At 42.6% G+C, this 25,564-nt stretch overlaps 1 protein-coding gene across 1 annotated transcript in view; it reads left to right on the forward strand.

Annotated features, from left to right (window-relative positions):
• Positions 1 to 19,141, forward strand: part of DRAM1 (DNA damage regulated autophagy modulator 1) — a 45,849-nt gene extending 26,708 nt beyond the window's left edge. Inside the window, exons 3-7 of the mRNA XM_036866569.1 lie at positions 4,121 to 4,263; positions 8,295 to 8,472; positions 12,419 to 12,477; positions 16,203 to 16,295; positions 16,874 to 19,141. Of these exons, the coding sequence (XP_036722464.1) occupies positions 4,121 to 4,263; positions 8,295 to 8,472; positions 12,419 to 12,477; positions 16,203 to 16,295; positions 16,874 to 16,918 (518 nt within the window). The 3' untranslated portion in view covers positions 16,919 to 19,141. The remainder of the gene's footprint in view (positions 1 to 4,120; positions 4,264 to 8,294; positions 8,473 to 12,418; positions 12,478 to 16,202; positions 16,296 to 16,873) is intronic.
• The last annotated feature ends 6,423 nt before the right edge of the window (positions 19,142 to 25,564 follow it).

Below are 25,564 nucleotides of genomic sequence, written 5' to 3' on the forward strand. Positions count from 1 at the left end.
GGAGTTCCCTTGTATGTTATTTGCCGTTTTTCCCTTGTTGCTTTCAATAATTTTTCTTTGTCTTTAATTTGATTAAATTAATTAAATTAAATTAATTTAATTTAAATTAATTAAAGTATTCAATTTGATTACTTGACGTGTTTCTCCTTGGGTTTATCCTGCCTGGGACTCTCTGTGCTTCCTGGACTTGGGTGGCTATTTCCTTTCCCACAACAGGGAAGTTTTCAACTATAATCTCTTCAAATATTTTCTCAGGTCCTTTCTCTCTCTCTTCTCCTTCTGGGACCCCTATAATGCGAATGTTGTTGCATTTAATGTTTTCCCAGAGGTCCCTTAGGCTGTCTTCATTTCTTTTCATTCTTTTTTCTTTATTCTGTTCCGCAGCAGTGAATTCCACCATTCTGTCTTCCAGGTCACTTAACTGTTCTTCTGCCTCAGTTATTCTGCTATTGATTCCTTCTAGTGTAGTTTTCATTTCAGTTATTGTATTGCTCATCTCTGTTTGTTTGTTCTTTAATTCTTCTAGGTCTTTGTTAAACATTTCTTGCATCTTCTCGATCCTTGCCTCCATTCTTTTTCTGAGGTCCTGGATCATCTTCACTATCATTTTTCTGAATTCTTTTTCTGGAAGGTTTCCTATCTCCACTTCATTCAGTTGTTTTTCTGGGGTTTTATCTTGTTCCTTCATCTGGTACATAGCCCTCTGCCTTTTCATCTTGCCTATCTTTCTGTGAATGTGGTTTTGGTTCCACAGGCTGCATGATTGTAGTTCTTCTTGCTTCTGCTGTCTGCCCTCTTTTATTGTTATTTTTTAACAAACATTATTTTTTAGAACATTTTCAGATTCACAGAAAACTTGAGGAAAAGGTAGAGATTTCCCATATGTGCCCTGCTCCCCCACACCCCCCCATAGCCTTCTCCATTATCAACATCCCCCCACCAGAGTAATATATTAGTTACAGCTGATGAACCTACATTGCCACATCATTATCACCCAAAGTCAATAGTTTACATTAGGGTTTATGCTTGGTATACGTGATTTTTAAAAAAGTATAACCTTTGCAACTACAGTTTTGCTCTACTTTGAGAAACTCAAGTGACTAGAAATCCAAAGTTACTTATGGCCTCATTATAGAACTATTCACTTTATCTGGTAATTTGCCACAGGAATTTGAAATGGATTTTAAATGTAATTTCTAAAATTTATAGCCAATGCATTTGCGTTAAGCCAAAGACACCTAAAGTTTAGAAGCTAATGTTTCTCAGAGTGTGTTCTGAAGGTAACTTACAAGAAAGTCCTCTTGGGTGCTGGTTGCAAGGCCTGTTCTAGGGCCACACTGCAGATCTACTGGATCAGAACTTCTGGAAGTGGAGCCCAAGCATATGTGCTGTGAACCATCACTCTAAGGGACTTGGATACTCACAAAAGCTTTTTAACCACTGACAAAGGTGTTACCTCACCTGTTAGAGGAAGGGAAAGGTGAAGCATGGAAAAGTTTGTCTCCAACTCAGCTATGATTTTTCAGTTCCTCAAATGCACCTGAGATGCAATTGAGAGGCTACAATCCTCTCTCATGAGCCAATTAATGTAATGACTAAAAAACTCAGTCTTCTATGGGTGATGAGGGTATATGGATGGAAGAGGTAGGGCTCTTTCCATAAACCCTTAACCCTGCAGAACAATCAGGTGTTTGCCAGGGACCCATCATATAACCAGCACTTTCTGGCCCTCTCTATTGATGCAGGGTGGGAAGGGGCAGAGGTGCTGGAAACCCTACCTAGTGACTTGGCATCTTCAGAATTTGTTCATCCTACTTGGTAGAGGGAGTTTCACCCCATCACTCATTTGTGGTCTTCTCCTCCCAAGGTTTTGGAGGTGAGCAAGGGGAAGTAGAAATAGGAGTCAGTCAATCCCAGTGCCCTCTTACACCATCCTTGCCCAGAGTCCAGATTTAGAAGACAGATGATTTTATCACTAGCAAATGATAAATGTAGCTTTTTGCTTCTAGGCAAGGGAGAATCTGACATGAATATCTCTGTTTAAAATGCTCTATGATAAATGACTAGCTTTTAGACTGGTTTTAAGAATTCAGCAAAAAATATTACAGCCATCATAACACTATTGAACACACAGAAATCTACTTTATCCTAACACATGCATGATATCCAACTCATGGACATATAATATTTTATAATTCAGTCCCCTATTGTTAAACATTTAGGCTGTTTCTCATTTGGTAATATACAATGCTAAAGTGAATATCTTTTAAACATATCTCTGCATATCTATGTGACTTTTTCTATAAGCTAAATTTGCTGAGTTAAATTTGCCCTCACACCATTCACAAAAGCCAATGGCAATTAAAGAAGTAAACATGAAGAACAAAACCATAAGAGGAGGGACTTCCTCTTATGGTGGTGCAGTGGATAAGAATCCACCTGCCAATGCAGGGGACATGGGTTCGAGCCCTGGTCCGGGAAGATCCCACATGCCATGGAGCAACTAAGCCCATGCGCCACAACTACTGAGCCCATGCTCCAAACCTACTGAAGCCCACACGCCTAGAGCCCGTGCCCCGCAACAAGAGAAGCCACCGCAAGGAGAAGCCCGACCGCAAAGAAGAGTAGCCCCACTTGCTGCAACTAGAGAAAGCCTGCACGCAGCAATGAAGACCCAACACAGCCAAAAGTAAATAAAATTAAATCTTAAAAAAAAAAAAAAAGAGGACTTGGATTTAAGTATAGGAAAATATTTTTAAAACCTTAGGATGGAAAAGCTTATCTAAACTTACACACACAAAACCCAGAAGCTAAATAGGGAAGAACTGACAGATTTGGGTAGATAAAAATTGAAACTTCTAAGTGATGAAAGATTCACGAAGTTAAAGACAAACAACAGACCAGAAGAAAATTTGTAATATTTATAGCATACAATAGACTAATGTACATAATGTATAAAGAGCAACTACAAATTAAAAATGAACTCAAGAGAAAAATAAAAAAAATGATAAACATGCAATTTTCAGAAGAAGAAATGCAAATGAGTAGTGACATACTGAAAGTTGCTCAATCTCACTGACTATCAGAGAAATGCAAATCAAACAAACAGGTTGCCATTTTTCATTTGTTAGATTGGCAATAATTAAAAGGACAGGGCATACAGAATTGCTTTCAGACTCTGCTGTGGGAGTATAAATTGCCTCAGTCTTGGAGCAGTTTGGAGCTACTTTTTGGCATTTTAATTGAGCATAGTTTTTTGACCCAGTAATACTACTTCTAGGAATTCATCTTTCAGAAACACTGAAAGTGTGCCAAAGCCTTCTATATAAGGATGTTCACTGAGCATTGTTTGTAATAGGAAAAACATATAATGTAGAAATCTATCATTAGGAGAATGATGAAATAAATATGGCATCTCACTATATACCATGATGAGGTAGACCTATGTGTACCGACATTGGCAAGATCTCCACGGAACATTTTTATTTTTAAAATTTATTTAGTTATTTATTATAAATTTATTTATTTATTTATTTATGGCTGCGTTGGGTCTTTGTTGCTGTGCACAGGCTTTCTCTAGTTGCGGCGAGGGGGAGCTACTCTTTGTTGCAGTGCGCGGGCTTCTCATTGCGGTGGCTTCTCTTGTTGTGGAGCACGGGCTCTAGGCACACGGGCTTCCGTAGTTGCAGCACGTGAGTTCAGTAGTTGTGGTGCACAGGCTTAGTTGCTCCGCGGCATGTGGGATCTTCCCGGACCAGGGCTCAAACCCATGTCCCCTGCATTGGCAGGCGGATTCTTACCCACTGTGCCAACAGGGAAGTCCCATCCATGGAACATTTTTAAATAAGTAAAAAAGCAAGTCCCAGAACAATACGTGCACAATAGCATTTATGTGAAAAGGATAACAGCCAAGACTGTGTGTGTTTGTGTGTATGCATCACATGGCGGGGGAGAGTAAGTAAGATGGGGTGAGGAAGGGCAGGTGTGAGCGAGTGGGGAGACTATTGCAATCAGGAGACTGAAAATACAAATTATTTTAAAAGCCATAAAAACTGTTCATGTGTTTTTTCTTCTAAAAAGTCAAAAAATAAAAATTCATCAGAGTCCCTTTCTTTTTCAGGTGCAGCCACGATGTACACAAGATATAAAATAGTAGAGAAGCAAAACCAAACCAGCTATTTCAGCACTCCTGTTTTTAACTTGGTGTCGTTAGTTCTAGGATTGGTGGGATGCATCGGAATGGGCATTGTAGCCAATTTCCAGGTATGACCTGAAGTTTTTTTGGTTATTGGGGGTGATGGAGTACATGTATCTGGAGGAGAGAAGCAAGAGCACCAGAAGCACGCTTGTGCCAGCATAGCTCTCAAGTAGTTGATGAGTTTATGAATATTGGGATAGTTTGCTTTTTAGAAACAAATCTTTGTCATTTGAAAGTCAGCCCAGCCTAGTACTTGGGGGAGATGGGGTGCATGTTTGAGAGACAGCGTGCTTCAGACCATGCTGTGGGCTCTGGATTGTTCCATGTTCTTGTTGATGTGGTTTAATGTGCTGGGAGAGCTACTTCAGTCATTGTAATGATTTCATTAACATCGTGAAAACGTTTCTGTGTATGAGCGTGTGTATGTTTACTGATTCTACTGTTTGGGCCTCTGGTGTTCAATTCAAAGAGAGGCATCTGATCTCTTCCTTTCGCAGATGAGGATCTAGGGACATGGAGGTGAAATAATTTGGTCAGGGTTACTCAGCTAATCAGTTGCAGGGCCAAAATATGGCCTTACTGGAGCAAATGAACTTATATGACAACTACTGCAGAGTCCACTTGACATATTCTTACTGTGTCAAGTGTTGGAAAAAATCCTACATGTTCTATTCTAATTTTTGGATTCCTTTCATTCTGAGGTCTCTTTCAGGAAGGCATGGTATTTGTCTATGGAGACAATATTTTATATTTTACAAGTATGTGTTGTATTTCAAATGAGTACTAATTATGAGTGCTCGCCTCACAGGGTTATTGCTGGGATTCAATGAGATAATGTACAGTGCCCAGCAGTCTGTACTTAGCCGTCTTCATGGTCATCGGTTCATCACTATAGGCCAACACCCTGGAGGGCCTGCTCTGTCATCACCATTGTCCCTTTGTGACCGCAGAAAGGAAGTTACTCCTGGAGGACTTCTGGTTCTGCCTGGGGGTACTCCTTTAACTTTTTTCCCACCAGAAGTGGGTTGATCTTCTGTGATGCTTACTTTATAAAAAGGTGTCAGCCTTCAGTGCTAGCTGGCTGTTCAAGTCCACATCTGCACACTGAAGCCGCAGCAGAGGGGCACTGCCTCCTGGTGTGGACCTGGGAGGCTGATAACCTCAGGCCTCCACCTGTACCGTCTGCTGTCCACCTGTTCTCTAGTGTCTGCTCCTGCATGAGTCAGACCATTATCAGAGGGCCCTCTGCCTCACCTGCACCACGTGGGCCTCAGAGAATTTCCTTTTCTGTCCTGCACATGCAGGAAGCCATCTGTCATCGGTGGGGGGACAGTATAATAAAGTGCTCTGGGAAACTCAGTGCTGTGTTGTGAGGGGTGAGGCACCCTTCCTTGTATGACACAGAACCTTCAGGACAGCCTAGGGCAGGGATATTCTCCCAGGTCTGGCAGCCAACAAGTTTTCGTTTGGGGATGTTACAAATCCACAACTACCAGTGTTTCCTTGTTAACACTGGTGAAAGGTGAGAGCCAAATTTGTAGCCTCCCTGAAGCAAGCCTATAGGGCTTCCAGGAGGGCATCTTGTGAACTCAGTTTGCTTCCGGCTTCGTTTAACTTTCCTACTCTTATTGTCTCTGTATTAGGAAATAAACACCACTAGTTGCCTATGACATTTGTCACATGGTAGAGACTCTTGATGACATTTCCTTACGTTTTATGATTGTGTGTGTTTTGGGTTCCATAACAACATTTATTGAAGTTTTCTTTTTTTCTTTTTTCTTTTTCTTATTTGGCCGGGCTGCACGGCTTGTGGGATCTTAGTTCCCCGACCAGGGATTGAACCCGGGCCCCGGCAGCGAGAGCACGGAGTCCTAACCACTGGACTGCCTGGGAATTCTTATTGAAGTTTTCTAGGTGACATTTATGAAAACATTTCATGCTTTAACTCGTATAATTCTAATAATGACCTTAGAAGATAGGTAGTATTATTTTCCTCATTTATCAATGGAGAAATGGAGACCCAGAGAGGTTAATACTCTCCCCAAATCCCGTGAGTCATGAAAGGCAGAAGTCACCTTTGAATGAAGCAGTCTGCCCAGAACCTGTGGGGAAGAGTTAAGCTCAAGGCCAGAATGAGAAAATCTCTGTGAGAAAAAAGCATGTACACAATTCACAGTTTTAGGGCTTCCCAAGTGGCGCAGTGGTTAAGAATCTGCCTGCCAATGCAGGGGACACGGGTTCTAGCCCTGGTCCGGGAAGACCCCACATGCCGCGGAGCAACTAAGCCCGTGTGCCACAACTACTGAGCCTGTGCTCTAGAGCCCGTGAGCCACAACTACTGAGCCCGCGTGCCGCCACTACTGAAGCCCACGCGCCTAGAGCCTGTGCTCTGCAACAAGAGAAGCCACCGCAATGAGAAGCCCGCGCACCGCAACAAAGAGTAGCCCCCGCTCACCGCAACTAGAGAAAAACCTGCACGCAGCAACGAAGACCCAGTGCAGACAAAAATAAAAAATAAATTTAAAAAAAAAGAATGATAAAAAAATTTTTTTCATAAAATTAGGGAAAAAAAATTCACAGCTCACAGTTCTAGCGTCAGAAAGCACGACGGAAAAATTATTTTCAAAGGGAAGGTGGCAACCTGGAAGGATATAAGTTGTCTAGTGGAGTGTGGGTATGAATTGTCCTGTGGGGGATAGTATGCACTGTATGATATCCCATCACATTATTCTCGGAATAACTCAACATCACAAGTGATACTGCCGTCAGTGTTTAAACCATAAAGGGCAGACTTCAGGAAGAAGGCTTAGGTGGTTAGATAATTACACTTTTGGTTCCCTTTAAGGTTTCTGTGAAATGATTACATCTTCACAAAGACCAGAAATAGAATCTCTAACTTTCCTGAGAGCAAAGTGTTTGCCTTGTCATTGTTCCCATAAATATATCTTTACAACTTCCTTTTTTGATATCCTGTAATTCATTTTCGGCATGCCGTAAGCAAACCGACATGAGCGGTTACCTCAAGAAGAATTAGAGATGTGAGGGCAAGAGAGAGCATTGACTGGTGGTTTTTCTTGAGCGGGAGTAAATTGCACTTACCAGATGTTCACAGCGAGCACTCTTTCCTGCACTGGTGGATGAGATGGCTACTTTTTGGTGTCTCCTCACCAGGCAATCTCCGTCAGTGCTTTCCTGTCCCTCAAGAAGTCTCCTTTCTGCAAAAGTCAAGTTTCCTGAGGTTGAATCCTCTCAATAGTCTAGTGTTCTCTATTTTTATTATCTTCTAAATTAACAAGAGTTTCAAAAAAAGGTACCAGGTTTTCATCTTAACCTCTATCCAAAATTCATGTCTGATCTGAGTCGTTTCCCTTCTAAAAGACATCTTTGATGAGAGAGTATGTATTCCACAGTGAAAAGGGCACACTGGAAATACACCTCCTGCTAATTCAAGGGCCTTTCGATCTGATTTCATCAGGGCTAATGTGGGTGTCATGAAGCTTGCAGATGAAGATCTGATGTATTGAACTGGCCAGAGTTGAGGAAGCAAGTTTCCTGACAGTGCTAGTGGGGGGTGGAGACAAAGTATGTAAATTCAGGATTTGATTTACTTATTAGCATAGAAAGAAAATGGAGAGTGGAAAGTACCAGGACTCTCAGAAGGTTATTCCTAAAACAACCCCAGCTCATTAGCATTAGATGCCTTGCCTTTTGTTTATTTTCCCTTGCTCAAATGTGCCTAACGTTCAAGGGGTGAAAAGGATTTGTTTTTCTTAATTCTTTTATAATTTTTTTGGTTTAATATGGGTTTTTTCCCTCAGTTTTATTGAGATATTATTACTGAACCAGGCCCGTTTGCCCAACTCGCAGCAAGCCAAACGTTTGCTATGGAACAAGCAAGTTCCTGGCATTTACTCCAGTGCCAGGAAGGCTTTTCTCTTGGTCATCTTCTGCAAGCAGCTGTATTTTCCAAAGATGGGGTGCATGCATCTGTGATGCCTGGTGGCTTTGAGGAGCCCAGGGCAAGTGAGTGAGTGTTCGGCTCTTGATGTGCACAGACTCACGCTGAGCAACAGCATATGTGTGACTTTCTCTCTAGGAGTTAGCTGTCCCCGTGGTACACGACGGCGGTGCCCTTTTGGCGTTTGTCTGCGGTGTTGTGTACACGCTCCTGCAATCCATCATCTCTTACAAATCGTGTCCCCAGTGGAACAGCCTTTCCACATGCCGCATACGGATGGCCATCTCTGCCGTTTCCTCCGCAGCCGTCATCCCCAGTATCCTTTTTTACATTTGTCAGTGTCCTTGCAAGCTTGACATCCCTGCTGCCCCGCTCCCCTCCAAAAAAAATGGAGAAAGCAAAGGTTAACAGCCAAGTGTCAACAGGCTTCAGAAGAACGACTGGGAGAAAAGGGTAAATCATAAGGAAAATATCTCAACGTTGTCTGGTTAAATCAAAAGAATCTTTGGGAAAAAGAATGGTGTGAAAGGAAAATGAAAAAAAAAATGTCAGACACTTCATTCTGTATTTACTTTCCTTCCACAGGGTCGGTTTCATGAGCCATGTGAAAATATTTATTTTTCTTTGTAGTGCTTGGCTAAAGACATCAAATATTGATATTGTACTTAAAGTAATAGCCCTGTGGATTCCCAAGAGGCCCGACTTTCCCTTCTCCCCACACACAGGTGATTAGATGGTTTGATTTACTCGTCCATATTAAGAGGTTTTAAAAAGCTCTATACTATTTATTTCTAAGTCATTTAAATACATTTAGCCTTTTCTTTTTATCACTGATTTCATTTTCAAAATGAAATTTTATTTTTTCTAATTCAACAATGTGAAAAGAAAATATAAATTTATCATACTTGTATATTCTGATTTAGAAGAAATGAAAAACAACCCTTCCCTCCTTCCTTTTTTTTTCCCTTTCTCATTCTTTCTTTTCCCCCAAGAGGTATTTAACAAAGAAAAAAAAAAGCTGTGGTCTTTCAAGGGTGGAAAATTCCCCATCTTTCAAAATACCATCTGCAGTCATAGCAAATGCTAAAGAGTCATTAAAAATTGGTGATTATTGTCAGACTGTAGGAAAATGGAACTATTTTATTAGCAGTGGTTTTGTTCATCCAAGTTGGGTTGTGGTACAAAATGGGCTAGCTTGAGTAAAAAGATATTTTGTCATCATGCGCTTCTAAGTATTAAGCCTTGCATTTTTCTTTTAAAATTGGAGCTATAGGGACTTCCCTGGTGGCGCAGCGGTGAAGGATCTGCCTGCCAATGCAGGGGATACGGGTTCGAGCCCTGGTCCGGGAAGATCCCACGTGCCGCGGAGCAACTAAGCCCGTGCGCCACAACTACTGAGCCCGCATGCCACAACTACTGAAGCCCACGTGCCTAGAGCCCGTGCTCTGCAACAAGAGAAGCCACTGCAATGAGAAGCCTGCGCGCCGCAATATAGAGTAGCCCCCACTCGCTGCAACTAGACAAAGCCCGTGCGCAGCAAAGAAGACCCAACACGACCAAAAATAAATAAATAAATAAATAAAGTTTCTTAAAAAAAAAAAGAAATTGGAGCTATACAAAATGTGAAGTCTAAGGATGGTTTTGGGTTTTGTTTTTGTCATTTAGGGAAGAAAAATTTTAATTACAAAATTTCTAAGCACAGAGGAACCAAATTCTAGTGTTGAGAAATTTAAGAACAAACTATAAACCCTGGTTCCTAAGACAGTTCCTTCTGTTTCCTTGTCCTATTTATGGACTGAAGACATTCATGCTTTCTCTTGAGACGGATCTCAAAACTTTTAGCTTGTTTTAGTTGTAAAATTTATAGAACCACTTGTAAAGTTAAAAACAAAGTTTTTTGGTATAGGAAAACTTTCCGTGCTTCCCACTTTGGAGACAGATCTCTAGGTACTAAAATGAGAGAGGTTTAGCAGAATTACTTTTTCAAGCCAGAGTTTCACATACTAATAGTTCCCATTTCTAGGAAGTTCGTATGAGCCATGCTGACGGGTAGGACCCCTGAACAGAAACAGGTTACATGTTTTTATCCAATTAACTTGAACAAATTCATCCATAGGAAAAAGTCTTTTGTCTTAAACATTAGCATGGATTTATATTTCCTTAGAAAGATTTTAAAGTATCTTTAAAATGTCCTTGTTTCTCTTTCCTGTATTAGTTCCGTGAAACCTCATTTGACTCCTGAAGAAACTGAGGCCTGGAATCATGCTTCTGAGCCCTTCCTACTAAACTATCCATCTTGCATTCAGCTTCTGCAGCTTTCAAAAGCCTTCACAAAATCACTAACAATGCAAAGGCCGGTTCCTTTGCTTGAGATGCAGTCTGAGGCTGCCTATTTCTCCGACCTCCGTTTTACACTTTCTCCCCTGCCTGTGGCTGTTTCCTGTTCTTTGCTTTTGCCCGTTCTCTTCTTGCCTGGATAACCTTCTCCACTTTGTCTTTCTAGAACTGAACTGTCTGTCCAACACAGTAGCCACTGGCCACACGAGGCTGTTGAGCATTGAAACGTGGGTAGTCTGTATAGAGAAGGGCCGTAAGTGTAAAAAACACTGGATTTCAAAGACTTAATGAGAAAAAAAATGTAAAATATCTCATTAATAATTCTTCATATTATTACATGTTGAAATGACAACATGTTTGATATATTGGGTTAAATAAGATATGTTAAGATTAATTTCATGAGGCTCTTTTTCGTTTCTGTCCATCTGGCGACTACAGAAGAAAATATTGTTACACATACGCCTGCACTTCTGTGGGACGATGCTGTCCTAGAGAGCTCCTCAAACCTCACAGCTTAGATTCAACTCAGCTCAGTGAAGCTCCCCTGACACCTCAAACCCCGTTTCGCTCCAAATTAATAATCTTCCCTCCGAGTCATGACTGCACCCTGGTCTTTTCTCTCTAACGCGGCACATTCCCTGGGTCCGACAAGGCTGTAATGTTTCTGGGAGCTGAGACCAGGTCTGTTTTGCCAGAGTTTTGTCCGCCTCTCCCCCACCCCGCCTCCTCCCCAGCATGGGATGTGATGGGACTAAAGATGAGATAAAGAATTACGTGAAAGAATTAAGAGGCTTTTAAAACTGTTAGAAACAGACGTACGGTCATGACATGATTAGAGAACCTTTAATGTTCTCTACTTTTTATTTTTTGGCCAGCGGCATGCGGGATCTTAGTTCCCCGACCAGGGATTGATCCCGCGCCCCCTGCATTGGAAGCGTGGAGTCTTAACCACTGGACCGCCAGGGAAGTCCCAGTCTCTACTTCTTTTACTTTGAGAAACTGAGAAGTGTTAAGCATTGCAAAATATGGGAGGTGGCGGAGGGCAGGGAGAGAGGGTGCTGACTCCAAATTCAGTGGAGGCGCTAAACTTGGCATTGATTGACGCAACACTTGGAATTCTTAACTTTTTGCAAAAGCTTTTAAAGAGCATCCCATTTCTCTCTAGCTTTCTCTTTGGCCTTCTAAGTTCAGTCAAAATGGTTGTCACCACCTTTGTGCAGACAGTCTTGTCCACGTTGGGCAGTAGCCTCAGTCCCTGGCCTTATTAGGCTGGCCTCTCAGGATTTGTCCTTCGTCCCCAAGGTCAGATGTAGGATGTATCTCTCTGATTTGTAAACCCTTTGGGCCAGGGAGGAAGGGCTCCGCTTAAACCCAGTTACTCAATGGAAAAATCTGGTTTTTTTATTTTTATAAAGATAATACATTAAATTTCTGTAGCTTGTTTTTGTATATGAGCCTTGGTACTTTGTGATGCTTTGATACTTTGAAATGTTAATTTTTTCCTTGATGCTGTTGCCGTGTACATAGTATTTTAGGAAAAAGAATTTTAATCAATATTATTATTTAGGGACAATAGTATTTTAGGGGGAAACTACTGCAAAAGTACCCATATTAGACTGCTGTGTCATTTTGACCAAATTTAAACAACAGGGTCAAGCAAAATGTAGCCACAGATTAAAAGTCTTCTATACATAACTGACAAAGTATTGCTAAGGAATGACTACTTCCGTGTTGTATTTTAACTGCTGCCATGATCGAACTTAAGGTTTGAGATGATAAGAAGCTGATATAACTGGTTTGATAGCAGAAATGTTGGTACTAACATGTGAACACTGTGTAATGGTTATATTATTAGAAGAATAACCTAGTCTTACAATAAAGGACCTATTTTCTTCTGTAGTTTCCTTAACAATTTCGTTTTTTAGTGATTGCCTGTGCTTCGTTAATTTCTATAACCAAGCTGGAGTGGAATCCAAAAGAAAAGGTAAACTATAAGCTGTTTTCAATATGATTGTCAAACCTGGTTCCTGGAATTATTTTCAAAATTATTTTTAAAAATTTGAATTTTTAATTCTCTCTTAAACCCTTCAACCATCGAGGCTTAGTAAAAGAGGTGAGATTTAAGGGTAGGGAAACAATGTGAATGAAGGTATATGGAGGTCAGAGGAAGCACGACATGTTAAGCAGAGGTGATGAAAACAGAGTAGAAGATAGTTTGTATCAGCATAGGGTGAGAAATACATGTGGTCGGGGATAAGTTTGTGGGGGAATAGTTTGTGCAAGGCTTTAAGAGGTGGGCAGAGAGGCACATGCTTGATGTAGGTGATCGGAATAAGCCTTTGAAGGCTTTTGAACGGAAAGTAAATTAAAAGAATATTATTGGAAGAAAATTAGAAGAGACACCTGGGATGTATTGAAGAGGAGAGAGCCCGGAGTTAGGATGGCAGGGAGAAGGCACTTCTACTAGTTTAGATTTTAAATCAAGATTCCCCTAGACTGGAAGAAATAGCATAAGAATGAAAGGACATGATGAAGTGAAGATGACTTCCAAGTTTTTGTCTTGGGTGAACCAAAGAACCTGTTCTCATGAACAGATAAGATTGGGTCCCTTGGGACTTCCCTGGTGGTCCAGTGGCTAAGACTCAGCGCTCCCAATGCAGGGGGCCTAGATTTGATCCCTGGTCACGGAGCTAGATCCCACATGCTGCAACTAAGAGTTTGCATGCCGCAACTAAAGATTCCATGTGCCACAACTAAAAGATCCTGTGTGCTGCAACTAAGACCCAGCGCAGCCAAATAAATGAATAAATATTTTAAAAAAAGAAGAAGAAAATTCCTTAACAGGAATAAATGATTTCATGGGGAGAAATGGATGGGTTAGGTTTCAGAATCGTTGAATCTGAAGCTATAGTGAAACGCTGAGGAGAAATGTCCAGTTAGACACGGGGGACTAGACCTGGGGTAGGATCAAGAGCCATCAGAGCATAGGGTATAGTGACGGGTAATTTCCAGACCAAACATCAGAACACCTGGAGTCAGATGTTTCCAATTGAGATCAACTCATGTCGTTAGTTACCTACAGAGAGAAGGGAGTTAGTGAGGAACAGGAGTTTTTCCCAAGGGGCAGGTGGAGTTACTGATGTTTTTCAAAAAGTAGTTTCAGGGGCTTCCCTGGTGGCACAGTGGTTAAGGATCCGCCTGCCAATGCAGGGGACATGGGTTCGAGCCCTAGTCCGGGAAGATCCCACATGCCGCGGAGCAACTAAGCCCGTGAGCCACAACTACTGAGCCTGTGCTCTAGAGCCCGTGAGCCACAATTACTGAGCCCGCCATGCTACAACTACTGAAGCCCACGCGGCTAGAGCCCATACTCTGCAACAAGAGAAGCCACCCCAATGAGAAGCCCGCGCCCCGCAGTGAAGAGTAGCACCCGCTGGCCGCAACTAGAGAAAGCCCGCATGTAGCAAGAAGACCCAGTGCAGCCAAAAAAAAAAAAAAAAAAAAGCAGTTTCAGGGGCTTCCCTGGTGGTCCATTGGTTGACTCTGTGCTTCCACTGCAGGGAGCATGGGTTCAATCCCTGGTCAGGGTAATGGCCGGGTCAGAGGAAGGAAGCATTTTCCACCACAGAGGATTCTGGCAGGTGATGGAAGCCTGCAAGAAGCAAGTGAGAGACTGAAGATGGTGAGGATGAGCCAGGCAGAACTTAGAAAAAAAGTGCTTCCTGATAAGGAGAGCTCACAGAAGAGTAGCTCTAGGTGTATTTTACTTCTTTACCACTGGGGGGAGGCCTTCCACCACAAATCAAACAAATCAGCAGCTGGGAAGGATTCATCAAAGCATATTCCCCAGACAGTTGAAAAACCTTTTTTCATTTCATTTTCTATCTTAAAAATGTGAAAAGTACCTGGTTTTCTATTCACTCCCCTTCTGTTCCCCAATATCCACAAATGCAAAGAAAACCCTTTACATCAGTTCACGGAACAGAATAATCATTTAGGTCCTGCCCCAAACTGTGGGGTGCTTCAGAGGTTTCACAGCACATTCCTGTGCATTGACTTAACGTGGTAGGGAGGGTAAGAATTATGATGTCATTGTCCCATTTTACGTAGCAAGGAGATTAGAGCTTTGCCTGCGTTCATACATGTGTAGTGGAAGAGTCTGGACCCCTCCTTCAGTGCACTGTTATTAATATCACGCTACAGAAATCCTCTCCCACCCCCAAATTCTGCTTCTGTTTGATTAAGCCATCTTCATTGTCCAGAGATGATAGGAGATGGGGTGGATCCCCTAGTGCTGTCACCTTTGAAAAGGAAGTGGCCCCCATTCTCGACCCTGTAACGTAGGCTGGTCAGATTCTCCCCGGAGTGGCCTGGATGAGAACAGTGGGTGGATGTGATCCTCCGTGGGGAGGGTGAACAGTGGTGTCTGAGAGTTTGATGTGCCTCAATTAGATCTTTGTGGTGGATCAAAGAAAAGAACTGACCTGTAATCTAGCACATTTGTTTGTTCACACTTGTAACCTACGGCAGAGCAGACAGTGAAGTAGGAAGAAAATATAGGTTATGATTTGAAATCAGAGGGCTCGAACTGATGACAGTCCACAGGCTAATTTGGCATGTGGGCTAAAGTCAGAATTTAGACAAGCATTTTTTACTTAGATGGTGTTTACAAATGCTTTTTAAAAATGGTTTCCAGTATTTAAAAATCAGGGGAGCTATGACACACACACACACACACACACACACACACACACACACACACTCTCTCCATGGGCTTTTTTTGGCCGCGCCGCATGGCATGTGGGATCTTAGTTCCCTGACCAGGGATAAAACCTGAGCCCCCTGCATTGGAAGCACAGAGTCTTAACCACTGGACCACCAGGGAAGTCTCTCTCTCTCTCTCTCTCTCTTTTTTAATCTCAAAGCAACACTGGGGCCATATTTTCCTACTTGGTGAGAATGGAATTGAGCTGATGAGGCGTGGGCTCCCCATTGTCCCTCTTTTTGCAACCGTCAGTTTCATTTCTTTTTATTAGTTTCCTGGCCTCCAGAGGCAGCTGACTTTGGAACCCCGAATTAAAGCCATTCTCTTTCTTGTCCTCCATCCTCTCATTCCTGCCCCCAAGAAGATAGTCTCATAATTAGCATTTGCTTTGTAGCTGTGCTTACCTTATAACATCGCAGACCTATTTTCTGAACTGACATTTTCTATAGTAACAGAGAAACACAAAACCCAGGGGTGATAGCCAGTTTCCTTTAGATGCATACCTGAAGTCTGGAATAACCACATGGACACTGGGTAGGTGCTTTTCAAGCCTGCCTTCCAACTTTGGGATTCCCAGCTGTGGGAGAGCAAGTCGTGCCTTGTATGGAAAGTTCTTTCTTGAGAACTTTGAGTTCAAATTTGCTTTCCACTCTCAGCCGTTTTGTGATCCTTCTTCTGCCTGTGAGGTTCCATAGGCAAGTCTTAAAGCCAGAGTGTGAGAGAACCAGAGAGAACTTTTGGGGTCATTGTATTCACATTCTTATCGGGCAGTTGCCCTGATGTGCACCCACATGGCCTTGCTTACTGTGTTTCCTCCGGGGGTTGATTTATGCTCACTGGACAGCTTTTTCCTTTGGCCTGACCTGCTCATTATTATTTCAGTATGTCCTCTAAAGTGAATGCATTTAGGCTAAATGCTGTTTCTTTTTTGTTGTTGCTCTTAGGATTATGTATATCATGTAGTGAGTGCGATCTGTGAATGGACAGTGGCCTTTGGTTTTATTTTCTACTTTCTAACATTCATCTACGATTTCCAGGTAGGTATTTATCAATACAAATGTTATAAGTTATGATGCGGATTAGTAGAAATCCATAGAACATTTCTTGCATTTAAGAAACATAAGAGCACTATCTTTTTACCCTTACGTGTTTGAAAAAATATGTAAGTATTGTGCAATTTAGTGTATTCCCAAAGGAAAGCATCTTGAATAGCTCTCCTAAACAAGGAAACGTTCATCTGTCCTCTGCCATTTGATGCTTATAGTCATAGATCCTGGTTATTTTTTTTTTTTTTGAAGAGGTCTCACAAGTTCCAAATGACAGGAAATATGTCTTTTCTTAAAAATAAAAGTGTGTTGTTGAAAAATGTTCTCAAGGCAGAGAGAAGATGGGACCTTGTCAGATTTGGCAACAGGGAAAATCTTACATTTTGAAACAAGTGAATTACTAGCTAAAAGGTTAGAAAAGGCCAAGAAAACTCTTGAGGACCCAACTCGAGCTCAGTACAAACCGTAGTGAGATCATCTCTGAGGGGGTGCAAAGCTGTTGGGAGTTTCAGAGCTGGCACTGGAATTGTTTACCTTCTTTTAAACCCTTTTTATTTTTTTAAAAATAGAGTGTCACCCTAAGGATATCCACAGAAATCAATGGTGATGTTTGAAGAAAGGAGAATTCAATCTCACTCAATGAAAGTGGCAGACAATTTCTAGAAGTGGTACAGAGGATAGACAGGGTTTTAACACCGCCCTGCGTGGAATTCATCTGCAGCACATCCAGGACTTGAATTTCTTTAAGAATTCCCAATAGTTGTACTATTTCCAAAGGTATGTTTTCCTAGAGAATGTACAGCATTTATGACATTGTAGCAATGTTTTTATAATTTTCTAAGTAGACACTTTTTTATATTAACAAATTCATTACAGAAAAGGTGTTCCAGAAAATGGAGACCTCTTTATTTTTTGTACAGATTCTGTTTTGTTTCTTTGTGTGTAAGAGATTTATAGAAATACACTAAAGGAAGAATTCATTAAAAAGTAAAATCAGGGGATATTCATTTTAAAATTTCATTTTTAGAGAATGCACTGTATAATTTTATATCTCAAGAGCATCTATAAAATTCAATTTATAATGATCATTAAGATTTCGTTAATAAACTAACACTAAGAGACTATGATTTTTAGATGAACCAAGCAAAATGCTTCTATTGAAAGGCCTTAATACCACTATGCACATTAACTCAGTGACCACGGAAGACCACGGTTTTGAAATTCTGTCCCCCCACGGGCCTCCCTGCTCACAGAGACCAAGCTTCTACCCTTGCTGCTAACTGGCAATCTGTAGTGATGTAACTCCAGGTGGGATTGATTTAGCAAGGCGGCTTAGAAATCAAAAGCCTTCTAACAACAGAGTGAAATGCAGGTGAACAACTAACAGGAGAAACTCACTGGGTTCCGGACTGTTGCCTTTGCCAGATGAGCGGGGAGAGGGGAGTGTGTCTCAGGGAACATCCAAGTAAGGCAGGATTATGGGAAGGAGACTTTTGCTTAATACTAAACCTCTGCAAAAGCCAATCTGCAAACAGCATTGCAGATTCCACTTATAAAACTACCCTTTATTGTTACTGGCATAACTTGACATACAGTCTGACTCAGAAGCTGCAACTCACACCTCACATTCATTTTACGCCGGTCAACATGCTGACGGGAGCGCAGGTCTGAGAGAGGAGAAAGGGGAGCAGGGTGTGGGATGGAGTTTGCTTGCTCCTCTTCTTAATGACTATGGCTGGATGTTTGCACACTTTACAAAATGTGAAGCAGGTCCTTGGCTCAGCAAGACCTGCACATGGCGCCACTTTTCACCCAAATCATGAATGACAAATGAAAAGCAAGTCATTCCAGAGGAAGAAGTGGGCCTTGAAATATGAAGGCTTAGGTTTAGAAGTTGAAGAGAAGGAACTCTTCTTCAAGTACCCTCCAGACCATAAACCCATGTTTGGCCAAGTGGGTCCAGACCTTGAGGGCATATGCCAAGGGCAGAGCAGCCTGCCTGGACAGCTGTGGAGGAAGGAGTGAGACTCAGTAGTGGTCAGCCACTTCTGCAAGGTCATACTCTATTTCCCCTAAAGGTTCAGTGGTGAGAGCCTCAGACCCACTGCTGGGTCAGTGGTAACTTGTTATAATGCTGTGGCTCTCTGTGTAACACTGGAACTGAAATACTGGTTAAAGCTATGTTCTGCAGAGGGGGAGGAATGCCACTTACCTTTACCGTGGAACCTGCAGTAGAATGAATCCAGGGCTGGGTCTCCCTTGGAAAAGACTTTTGTTATCAGCCCTTCTGGATGCATTGTCATTCTTCATTTCTATATCTCTCTGCGAGATTTAGATTGGGAGCTCCTTGAGGGCAGTGTCTGTGCCTTAATCTTTGTCTTTGTAACTCCAGCATTTACCAGGCTGCCTCCTGGCACACAGTAGGTGCTTAATAAATAAATACTCACTGAATGCATGAATGAAGGAATGAGCAAATGAAGGCATGGCTAGGGGTATTTGTAGTGCTGCATAATGAGATTTACTCTGGTTTACTAATTAAGTGATAAATAGTCTGTCACCTTGTAATATTGACTGTTTTGCTCTGTGTGCTGTAAACGTTGCAGTTGTTTGGGCTTCTCCATTCTATGATGACTCTCTTCATCCTGGACAGTTGCCACAGAAATTGTTAAATGGGCTAGACAAAATGGTACATCTGGCTTGGCAAACTGAGAAGGCCAAAAAATCACTCCAGATAATCACGTTCTGCTGATTCCATAAATCTCTAAAGCTGATCTTATCCATATTCTGGTATTACTTCTAATTTCCATGAACTTGCATTTCCTTGGACCTCATGGCTAAAAGAGTAAAATAAAATGAAATATTTCTTTATTTTAGTAATTTGTGTCTCTGTTAAATTACAATATGTCGACTGGGTACTACTATGAAGTATATTTATCCGGGAAAGGATTCTAGCTCCACTTGGACTCTATAAAGATAGAGTTTAAACCTTATGTTTTCTTAATTCATGTAGATTTGCATGTGGGCAGGATGGCTCATCTTTGTAGAGATTCTTGAATAGTAGTATCAGAAGTTTGCACCAGAAATCCAACTCAAATTTGTTGAAGGAAAAAGGGGCATCTATTGCTTCAAGTAATGAGAAGTCCAGGGGTGGAGCTGGCTATAGGGATGGCTGGATCCAAAAGTGCCACCAGGACTCCATCTGTTCTCTCCTTCTCTCAGCTCTGCTTTTCTCTCTGTTGGCATCATTCTCAGGCAGGCTTTCCCCTGGTGGGAGTGAGAAGGCTTCTAGAAGACCCAGGCTACAAACTGTCCAGTGGAATGAGAGGACTTCCTAAAAGTTCCAACCAAAGCTCTCCAATTGAAACTCACTGCCTCTGATTGGCTGCCTTGGGTCACATGCCCATCCTGTAGCCCAGGGAGGTGTGATGCTCTGATTGGTCAGACCAGCATCACGTGTCCACCTCTGGAGCATTGAGGGGTCCACAACGCCCAAACTACTGGGCTGATGGTGCGGGAAAATTGTTTCTCAGAAAAACTGGATGAGAAATGGATCTTGCACAGACACAAAGCTGCAGATTCCACTATGAAATTAAAGGTTTCCCTGACCCCACAGGTCAGAAAAGCCAACCCAACTTGATTCAGAGTAAACTAAATTTTACCTGCTGCCAATCTTTTCAGGTAAAAAAAAAAAAAAAGTAAATGTAAGCCAGGTAGGTAATAATGTACATTCAGTTAACTTCAAAGTTATGTTCATACTTTTCCAAGCTTCTCGTGTTCTTATTTAACCTCTGTGAGATTGGTCAGGCAGTTAATTGTCACATGCTTCAAATGAGGAAACTAAGGCAAAGAAAAAGAGGTTCAGTGACCTGTAAGTGGTTCTACCACCGGATGGCAACAGATTCCAGTCTGGGACTCTTGTTTTCTTGATTTCTAATCCAGTGCATCTTTTTTTTTTTTTTTCTCCCCAAACATTAACAGAGGATTCCACAGAAATTGTATTTCATAAACCAAATTAAGTACATCAGTGTTGTGCTGTGTTTGGGTTTCCTAACATCCCTTACATGTGGCATGGTCCCATGTTCCCATTTTTTACTCATTTGGAGACACACTGGTCTGGTATTTGGGCCTGGAATGAGGAAGGGGGAGTGGGAGGAAGATAAGTGGTCTCCATTCTCTCCCATTCCTTGATTCTGGCAAGCCCGGAGGCCCAGCCGTCTCCCCACACACATACTCTTGGTCTGGCTCTGAATGCCCTGCATTCTCAAGGCCAGAATGTCATGCATCTGCATCTTGTCTGTTGCACAAGAGAGCAACCACAGCCTCAAGCCCTGGAGGAGAAGCTTCTGACGCTCCTGGGTCACCCCCAGCAGATTCATCTTCTAAAACGAAGGGCAGCAGGATGCCAAACTCACATTGGGGGTGGTGGCGACCTCCAAAATCGATGCTTGGAAAATGCTGAAGGGGCTACCAGCCATCTGCACTGTGGTTTTGGTCAGGGTGCCATGAGATAGATGATGCCTAGTGAGCCTGCGGCCTAGGCAGTCCCTCAGTGATGAGCAAAGCCCTCCATCCCCAGAGCTGGCTCTACCTCTGGACTCTTCAGTTACGTGAGTCTCTTTTTAACTTCGGTAAACTTGAGCTGGATTTCCCATGCTTATTCCTATAAGAGCCCTGACTTAATACAAATACCCAAGAGTTCTCCTAATATGCAAATATAGCAAACTACTGTTATCTGGACTCACTGTGCTGGGGTGGAAAGATAATTTCTAGATAACAGGTGATTCAACTGTTCCCACTCACAGCCCTTACTCTCTGAACCATGTTTTCTTTTTTTAAAAATCTCGAATCAGTAATATATTGATGTGATTCAAAAATCAAAACGATATAAAAAAGTACTCTGTGCAAAGCCTTTGTACTTTCCTCTACCCACACTTAATTCACCCCTCTTCTGGCAGATAGCCCCTTTTAATGAAAATACAAGCAGAAACACACATTTAAGAACGTTTCCGTTTTAATTTCTATCCCAAACGTAGCATACCTTGCAAACAGTTTTGAGCCTGCCTTTTTGACTAAGCAGTGTATCTCAGAGATGTTCCCTTATCAACACATAGAGAGCTTCTTTGGGTTTTTTTTGTTTTGTTTTACACCTGTACAGTATTCTATGTGCCATCCTTTATTTAACAAGTCCCCTGTTTGATGACCAATCATGTGGCTTCCAAGCTTTGCAATTACAAGTGAGTGACCTAGTACATAACAGCATTTCACACGGGTGCAAGGAAATCTGTGGGAGAAATTCCCGTAAGTGGGAATGCTGGGACCAACGGGAACTGCATCTGTGATTTGACAAATACTGTCTTCTTGCCTTTGGAACCTTTTCACATGAGTGTTTTTGTTGGAAAATCTTTCCAGCTATTTCACCCTTCCATCTAAACTGGGGATGCTGATTGTAAGTTCACTTTTCTTGGCAACTCATTCATTCATCATGTGGATTCTGCAGTACATGGTGTGGGAGAGCAGCCAGCTGACAGTGTCACTGTTCTACAAAGCCCTCTTCGCTGTCCCTGTTATTTAAGCCCCTAGGGCAGGGAGGGTGAGGCTTTGCTCCCCTCTCTGCGGACAGCGGACGCCACTGTCTTTTACCTCCTCCCAACTGATGCCCACTCTCCTTTTCATGGTCAAGAGTGTCTCCATCTCACTTGGGTTTTTCATTGTGATCTTGCACTTTTGTCTCGGCCTCTTCTAATCTCATCCCTTTTCTATCCACTTTCTCTTTTGGGATCTCTTTGAAGGGCCGTCACTTCACTTATACTTCCTTATCTTCTGAGAACATTTTGCTTTTATAGACATCAATCATCAACCACAATATTCCCTTTCCTCTTTCTGGCAAACTGACCCATTACAGAACCAGGGGGAATCCACAAGCCTTTTGGTCTTCCCTGACCTTGTAGCTTGGTGGTCAGTGTGGAGTGACCCAATGAGTGGGGAACACCAGCGATGCAGGGGCGAGAGAGAGAGAGGGAGAGAGGGATTGAGTCTCCAGCTTTGAGAAACTTAACTTACTTAGAAATAATAGGCTTTAATTGATGGACCTACCTTGATACATCATTACACCATAGTCCATAGTATCCATTAGGGTTCACTCTTGGTGTGGTGCACGTTCCATGAGTTTTGACAAATGTATAATGGCATGTATCTGCTATTGTAGTATCATACAGAATAGTTTCACTGTCCACAAAATCCTTTTGTCATTTTGAAAAAGACAAAGTTGGGACTACCTGTGGAGAGACAGCATAAATTTTTTTCAGTACCAGGTATTCAGGGACTTTTGTTTAACCACCAAGAACATTTCTTTACTTGCTTGCATTATCACTCAGGTCCTGTTAATATTGACTGAGCATCCAACCACAATGAAGATGCTGTGAGAAGGGGGCAGGGAGTAGGTAGTGGGAACATGATAGAGGGCTCGTGTGCCACAACAATCTTTGGTGGGAGTTTGAGATTAGCTCTCCCACAGCCAGGCACAACCCTTGAGGGGGAGCACCAAAATGGCTAAGGATTCCATGGAGCAGTGAGGCTGGGGGCTGGGGGACTTTCAGTATGATTAAGGCCCTGGTGGCTGTGAGGTGTGGTTTCTTAGGACTCTGAACTCTTAGTATCTTTTGCTTCTGATTGGTGCAGTAAGATGGACTTGGGGTTAGAAACATCTGCTCTCTACTTGCCAAGGAGGCAGTCATGGTGGGGTGCAGAGGAGAGACCACTTAGGCTTCCCCCAGGCTGAGTAACAGAAGTTCTCAGTGGTCACACTTGTCAGACGGATGGGCTTGGCATCTGACCTCCAGCAGGCGATGTGGTTGGAGGATGTCGAGTTCTCTGAGCCTCCAGCGGAAGCAGAAGGGTCTCCGGGATCGGGGTCCCAGGTTCCAGCTCCCTTGCTCATCAGGCTAATGTCAGCACAAGTGATAGGAATGCCTGGAAGACAAAATTCACCTTCTTGAACAATCCTGTTGCTTAGGGTCAGCCCAGAGAAGCAAGTTCCGGGTGCCACCCAAGATATCTGATTTAGGGCGAAGAGTGATGTAGTTAGAGCTGGCCAGCAATTTGACAGCTGCTAACATAACCTTTAACGCGCATATTAAAATGAATACTGAGCTTAGTTCAGTCTGTCATTTCCTCTTAATACTTGAAAAGCCACAGTTTTGTTTGAAAGTTCCCTCAAAAGGCTCTAGCGGGTGAATTTATTCTTCCGCTTGACCACACCTGGAACTCTGAAGTCAGAACCACCTTGAAACTGAAACCAGGAAAATCCCTGGTCTCTCTGGCCGAGAGAAGCAAAGGTATGCTCTGAGGTTTATTAAATAATTACCCAGTTGTTGACATGTTCTAGGGGGAGGGAAGAGCCAAGGTGCTGGCAAGTATGAATAGAGATTAGTAAGGATCTTGGGTCACGGGGCTTATAAATGAGGTAGAACATTTTGGTGTTCCCTGACCTTTGGCTCAACCCGGGGGATGTGTTCTTTTGAGAAGACTCAGTTAACTAGGCCTTGGTGTGCTCTGTCATTGTTTTGACTGTCTGAATGACCACGGTCAGCTGTGATCCAATTAATGCTGAAGATACTCAAAAGTCTTTGGCTGTTGGGAGCAGACACAGCAGTGACTTGAAGAGAAGAAAATGAGAAGTGGGACTTACCTGGTGGCGCAGTGGTTAAGGATCCACCTGACAATGCAGGGGACACGGGTTCGAGCCTTGGTCTGGAAAGATCCCACATGCTGCGCAGCAACTAAGCCCTTGTGCCACAATTACTGAGCTTGTGCTCTAGAGCCCAAGAGCCACAACTACTGAGCCTACGCACCACAACTACTGAAGCCCGTGTGTCCTAGAGCCCTCACACCGCAACCACTGAGTCCACGCCATGTGTTCTAGGGCCTGTGTGCCACAACTACTGAGCCTACGTGCTGCAACTACTGAAGCCCACGTGCCTGGAGCCTGTGATCCGCAACAAGAGAAGCCACCGTAATGAGAAGCCCGCTCACTGCAAGGAAGAGTAGCCCCTGCTCGCCACAACTAGAGAAAGCCCGTGCGCAGCAATGAAGACCCAATGCAGCCAAAATAAGAAAGTGAGAAGTGAGGGAAAAAACCCGGAATTAGTTGGCCATTTCAACTTCCCATCTGCAGCTGGTGTGAATGGCAGATGAGGGCAGGTTTCCTAATAAATGGCTCCGAGACTAACTCAGTTCAGAGGTTCAGGGAGGGAGGATAACTTCCTTCAGTACTCCCCAGACTTCACCCATTTGTGTGTCTCCTTTGCAATTTTTGTCATCCTCTTACTGCAATTTACTGAATATTTTTCAGTGACTCACTTTTTAACTATTTTTATTTTAAAAAGAAACTTCTCCCGTTGCTTCTCCTCCTGGACTGCCTGATTTGGTGAATGGTGTTACCATTCCCTGGGTCACCCAGGGCAGAAACGCTCTACTCCCCACCCCCACTTCATGTTCTATTAACTTCATCTCCTATGTACTGGGTTAAAAGATAATTATCATCCAAACCAGGGCATTCTGGGGAATGAAAGGGACATTATTAATAAGTGAACCAGAAGGAAACTGGGTCTGTCTGAAGCAAACGGGGATATGTGGTTAACCATCTACATGGCCTTGAAACCTCTTCCTCCTCCCCATTCCCACCATCACTACCTTATTTATTCATAATTATTTGCTTGGACTAGTGCAGTAGCTCACTATCGTTTCCTTAATTTCATTCTTGGTCCTTTCCAACACATCTTACACACTGCACATACACATTTGATATAACAGCCTCTTAAAATCCTTCAGTGGCTCCCCATAACTTCAGGATAAATTTCAAATTCCTTAGTATGGCTTACCAGGCTCTTCACAGATCTGGTTCCTTTTTATCCTTCCAGCCTGTGAGCTCATTTATTTATTCATTCATTCAACATTTATTGAGAGTTACTCTGGGTTGGCACCATGCTAGTCTCTGGAATATAACCATAAATAAGATGGGTTTCTGCCCTCAAGGTATTTATAGTGGAGTGGAGAAACAGCCAAGGAAACACTAGAGTTAAAAAAAACAAAACAAATAACATGCTATGGTGAAGCACTGCCCTCTCTGACCTCACGGCTCAAAGTGTGTTCCAGGGACCTGGAAGCTTGATAGAAATGCAGAATCTTAGGGCCCCAACCCAGACTCAATAAATCCAAATCTGCATTTTAATAAGACGCTTAGGTGGTTGGAGTTAACATTA

Source organism: Balaenoptera musculus, chromosome 10 (assembly GCF_009873245.2).
Source record: "Balaenoptera musculus isolate JJ_BM4_2016_0621 chromosome 10, mBalMus1.pri.v3, whole genome shotgun sequence".
Lineage (NCBI taxonomy): Eukaryota > Metazoa > Chordata > Mammalia > Artiodactyla > Balaenopteridae > Balaenoptera > Balaenoptera musculus.